This window comes from Lontra canadensis, unplaced genomic scaffold, assembly GCF_010015895.1.
Source record: "Lontra canadensis isolate GAN:19392208 unplaced genomic scaffold, GSC_riverotter_1.0 scaffold180, whole genome shotgun sequence".
NCBI lineage: Eukaryota > Metazoa > Chordata > Mammalia > Carnivora > Mustelidae > Lontra > Lontra canadensis.
In genome coordinates this window covers 1,192,794-1,198,284 of record NW_022631174.1, presented here as the reverse complement: position 1 = coordinate 1,198,284, position 5,491 = coordinate 1,192,794, and the positions used below count along the sequence as shown (strand labels likewise).

General features: G+C 51.0%; 1 protein-coding gene across 6 annotated transcripts in view; it reads left to right on the top strand.

Annotated features, from left to right (window-relative positions):
• The first annotated feature begins 921 nt into the window (after positions 1-921).
• The window catches only part of SGSM2 (small G protein signaling modulator 2), a 32,303-nt gene continuing 27,733 nt past the window's right edge, over positions 922-5,491 (top strand). For 2 of the 6 annotated variants that reach the window (XM_032846682.1, XM_032846683.1), the window contains exons 1-2: positions 924-1,289; positions 4,984-5,059. In XM_032846682.1, the coding sequence (XP_032702573.1) occupies positions 1,233-1,289; positions 4,984-5,059 (133 nt within the window). In that variant the 5' untranslated portion in view covers positions 924-1,232. Of the gene's footprint in view, positions 1,290-4,983; positions 5,060-5,491 lie in introns of those variants that run through there. The other 4 variants (XM_032846684.1, XM_032846681.1, XM_032846685.1 and 1 more) reach the window with 4 other exon arrangements.

The window sequence follows — 5,491 nt, the reverse complement described above, 5'->3', positions numbered from 1 at the left end:
CCGGACCAAGCGCTTCCGGTCCCCTTCTGGGCCGCCCTCCCCGTGGCGGGGCGGGGCTCACCATTTCCTCTCGCGAGAGTTTTCCCCACCAGGCTCAGAGTGTGAGACGCTAGCATTTGTGTAAAACCGACGAGCTTTAACTTTTCCCGGACCGTGGTTTGCGGCTGGGGACCTTGAAAAATCGCATGTAGATTCGAGGTTGGGGCTCTAGGTCCTGGAGGGATTTTTTGCTACATGTATTTTCATTTTTTTGCGTTATCAAGTTGTATCACTTAGGAAGCTGTTGAAGTTTCTCCATTCGTGCGAAAGAGGGCTAAGACCCTCCTCTCACCTAGATTTTTGCACGTAGCTCCTCAGTTTGCAGCAGCAGCAGCAGCAGCAGCAGCAGCAGCAGCAGCGTTATAATTTTGAGCCACCCTTTCTCTTGGGGGACTCAAGGCTACAAGGCAAATCGCGTGGCAGGCACTTCTCTCACCTTCACGTGCTCCGTACAAGTTCCCGCTGATCTCAGTTATTCCAATCTGCGGCCCCACCTTTCACATAGCTTCAGGAAGGACGGGACAGAGAGGGAGAGTTGGCCTTGACACTCGAGTCCTCCGGGGGATTTAGAGGAAAGAGGGAGCTCTGGCCTTTCAGCCAGGAGAATAACGCTGGCTTCCCCGTAGCCATACTCGAGGCGCGAGGGACCCCGGTCCTCCCCGTCGGGAAGACGAGGGAGTAGAAATCCAGGCGCGTCTAGCTGGGTTGAGGCCAGCTCCGATGTGAGCAACTTTCCCGCAGCGGTGGGGTCCGGGACGCGCCAACCACTCAGCGAAGCGCTGCGCGTAACTGGCTGCAGGCGTTCACAATGCGAGTTCGCACCTTCGGGGCGGGCGCCAGCGCGTTGCCATGACAGCGGCACGCGAGGCGCGCGCCCGGGGGCCCGCCACCCCTAGGCGCGCGCGGCCTTCCCCCCGCCCCGACCCCCCCACTCCTGGTTGCAGAGCGCACCCCCGCCCCCGACTGTGGGAAGGGGCCGGGCCAGCCGCCTGACGTCTGTGCGGGGTTCGGAAGATGGCTGCGGAGCCCAGCACCGGGCAGTGGCTGCGGCGGCGGCGGCGGGCTGGGAGCGCGGCAGGCGGGGGCTCCGCCTAGCGCGTGGGGCGCTGAGCGGAGAGGCGCGGAGGCGACGAGGGCGTGCGGGGGGCTTGGGGGGGGCAGCTTGGCGTCGCCTCCCCGCCACCCGCCGCACCATGGGCAGCGCGGAGGACGCAGTCAAAGAGAAACTGCTGTGGAACGTGAAAAAGGAGGTAAAGTCGGGGCAAGGACCCCTTGGAGCTCGCGTCCCTGCCCGCGGGCCCGGGAGTGGGGGGCCTCGAGAAGGTTCTCGCTTCCCCATCCCGGGCGCGAGCGCTCACGGCCTGGTGCCCGGCGGGGGCGGGGTCCTGGACTGGCTGCGGCTCCCGCCTCTCTCCCGGATATGGGGACAGCACCCCTCGGTCCGAGGGGCCAGAGCTGCGCTCCGGCGCTTGTTTGCTCCGCGATCCCGCAGTTCCCCGCCCTGTGACGGCAACAGCCCTGGGAGACCAAGGTCGGGGGAGGGGCGGCGGCGATTTCTTGGAGAGGTGGTACGGACCATTCATTACCGGTGCCGCCTGGGGAGGGGGCGGGGCCCCGCGGGGGCCCCGGAGAACGCGAAACCAGTGGTTTGGGGGCTTAGCTCCGGTTTGCCCAAACCCAATTCAGGGATCCCTCTGGGAAGTGAGTCGCGGCTTCGGGAGGGTTCGTCGCACACCTCACTGCTTCTCACTCCACGCCCACCTCCCTCCCCAGAGACCACGGGGGGGGGAGGCGGGTTGTGAATGGTTTTTATGGCTCAGATTTTATCCCCGCTTGAGGACCCCCCACCCCGACACCAAATGTCAGGAAGAAGGGAGTCCTCCCCTCTACTACTGTCCTTTACGTTAGCCCTGCCCTAAAGCCCATTTCAATTTCATTGTGTGTGGGGGGTGGGGGGTTACCCATATGAATGACTCACCTAGTCTCAGAGCTGGAGAGCTCAAACCTGCAGCGTGAATTAGAATGGATTAGGCCTCTGGAACCATGAACTCTCCACCTACCTTTGTGGCTTCTACCAGATGTGCAGTCTCCATGAGGGCAGGAAACCCGTCTGTTTTGTCCTGTTCTGTGTCCAGGACCTGGCACACAGTAGGCCTTCAATGAATATTTGGTAAATATCTTGGAGACTGCAAGATGGTGGGCATTCATAACCTTGGAATACTCGGAACCTAGCTCTGTGTGATTGAATAAGTTACCTAACCTCTTTGAGTTTTAATTTCTTCATGTCTAAAAGAAGGACATGTACTTCATATCTAAAAGTTTACCATATTGGCTCCTTTACCCTTTCCTAGAGTTTCAGGATTAGAGAAGACTCTGGGTTCTCAAACTTCTGGAAGGCTCTGGATGGTTCTCCTGCATTAACTATGGCCTGTCTACTGTGCCCTAACATTTATTTGTTCCCCTCTCTCTTGTTTGAAGAGGAAATAGTTGAAGCCATCACCTTTTCCAGCTCTGTGTGAGAAGCTCCCTCGTGACTTTCCTGTGAAGTGGCCAAGAAAGTATTTTAGGCCAGGAGTATTATCAGATCAGCATTTAAACCCCAGGCCTGGTCTCCCCAAGGAAAAGGGAAATCCCAATTCTCAGCTTATCCTAAGGAAACAAGCAATCTAGTGACAGATACTCATATGAACAATATAAACAAGAACAAAAAAGTAACCTTACCCAAACTACGGACGTATGTGCTAGGATTGTTGGTGTGATCCAAATTTAGAGTTGATCAGTGATGTAGGAAAGATTTCCGAGAAGACCGTGATTCTTTTTTCAATACTTAGAAGGCTCTTTATACTACTCCAAGAATGATCCCTAAACAAATGTGAGAAATATCCAAAATATGTCATAGCTATGTGTATTACCTGACAAAGTTTAACCTTCTCTCAATTCTTAGTTCCTTTCTGCCTTCAGCACCTGATTTAGAGGGAAACATATCCTTTCCTCTTCTGTGAGTAGAAACAGTGGGGAAAATTTTAGGCAAGCCTGGTCTCTCAACACAAAACCTCTGGTGTAATTCTTGAGTAATCTGTAGGTTCTTCAAACCCCCAAATCTCCCCTACCCTCCTGTTTCAGATGCCTGCAGGTGTTTGAGCTGTGACTTTATGCTCTGTTTAATACAAACACTCCTTGGGAAGAAATCTAGGAAACTTTTAGCAGTTTAGAGTGCAGGATCAATCTGATTTCCCTCTACCTCACTGCTAATCATTAGCAGTTTCCAGTAGAGAGAAGCCTCCAGGTCCTTCCTCTCTCCTCCCCAGGCTTTAGAAGCTTTACCATTCTCCAAACTATACAGTCCTAGGTGAGGGCCTTGGGAATGAAGGCAGCATCAAACACTGCATGCCTTGTCCAAAGAATGGCAAAGACACCCACTGCCCAGAGCTTACTTGATCTGTAAGATTTTATACTAGGATTGAGGTAATCCATCCCTCTAATCTCCTGTATTAGTAGCTGTCTCTTGGCAGGTTCCACCAGGACATCAAAAGTGCTTGACCTGGGCGCCTGGATGGCTCAGTGGGTTAAGCTGCTGCCTTCAGCTCAGGTCACGATCTCAGGGTCCTGGGATCGAGTCCCATATCGGGCTCTCTGCTCAGCGGGGAGCCTGCTTCCCTCTCTCTCTCTCTCTCTCTCTCTGCCTGCCTCTCCATCTACTTGTGATCTCTCTGTCAAATAAAATAAATAAATAAAATCTTAAAAAAAAAAAAGTGCTTGGCCTAAGTTTTGGGAGCAACTAAAACCTCATACATTGCTGATGGGAGTGTAAATTTGTATAACTACTTTGAAGAACTGTTTAGCAAAATCTAGCAAAGTGGAATATAGGTATCAAAGGCCTTGTCTAGAAATATAAATCCAAAGAAATGAGCACCTATGTTCAATAACAGACCTATCTGTAATGTTCATGGTAGCGCTGTTCATGGGAGCCCCAAATTTAAAACTACCCACATGTCAGTCAGTTGCTGTGTGTTAACACAATAGAGAATGAATACATACAACATACATACATACAACATGAACGCATCTTGCAGTTACACCAGAGAGCAGAAGAAACCCAGTCACAAAACACTACACACTGATTTCATCTATAAAAAATATAAAAAACCCACAAAAGGGCTGTATGATATAAGAAGTCAGGATAAGCAGATATCCTTGAGAGTAGTGACTAGAAGGAAGTATGAAATTGGTGGGTGCTTGGGGGTGCTGGTCACATGTTCTGTTTCTGCATCTGTATATTGGTTTGACAGGTGTGTTCAGCTTGTGAAAATTCATCAAGCTATATAATCATGATACATACTTTTTTCTGTAGTTTTACTATCCGTCAATAAAAAGGCTGTATGTGTATATGGTTTTTTTAAAAAGTGCGTTCTTAAAGAAAGATGTGACTGCTCATCTTAGAAGGTAACTGGAAGATTTTATATCCGGGTAGGAACCCAAAACATCAGGGTTTTATTGAGACAGAAAGAAGGCTGGGCTTGCCAGCATGTGGAGAGTGTCTCTGAGGCCTGGATGAACCTCCCCCTAACCTTGGAGCAGAGGAAGTAAATGAGGGGCAGGTTGCTTATCTACACCCTGTAGTGAGCTAGCTTGTCCCGAAAGGAAAGTGTGTCTGCCCAGAAGCCCTTCTCCAGCTAAGTACAGATGAGCAAACAGCATCCTCTCCTCCACAGTGGGACACTTCCTCCTGAACTGCACATCTGCATTAATTGCTTGGTGGACTTATGACATCTCTTCCTGGTTGCCTTTCCAGAAAGACACTTTGCTTCCACATCTCTTCCATCCCTACTTATTCTCCACCCTGCAAGTATCCAAACCCAAACCGGGAGAGCAGGGCCGAGCTATTTACTTGCCCACAGGTCTCGGATTAGAAAAATAAATAAGATGCTGCCCATTTGTCCACAGGTGAAGCAAATCATGGAGGAGGCTGTCACCAGGAAGTTTGTGCATGAGGACAGCAGCCACATCATTGCTCTGTGTGGTGAGTGACTGGGGGGCTGATGGGAAGTGGATTGAGAACTGCAGAAACTGTTCCAGGGCAAGGAAAGAACAGTCCTCAGGTTTAGTAGTTTTCAGATAGGGCTGCAAGTTAGAATCGAACTCTGAAGCATTTGAGATCTCCCTGGGCCTGGTCCCCGACCTACTGAATCAGGATCTCTAGGGCCCAAGGATCTACATATATCTGGTTCCTTTGATTTTTTTTGTGTGCATCAGAGTCACCCAAAGAGCTTGTTAAAACACAGATTCCTGAGTCCCAACCCTGGAATTTCTGATTCTGGTAGGTCTGGGCTGGGCCTGAGAATCTGCATTTCTGACAGAGGGTTCTGATGCTATTGGTCCATGGACCACACCTTGAAAACCACTGACCTAGAAAATTCTCGTTTGGGAACCACTGCTCTGGTTTGTTTGTTTA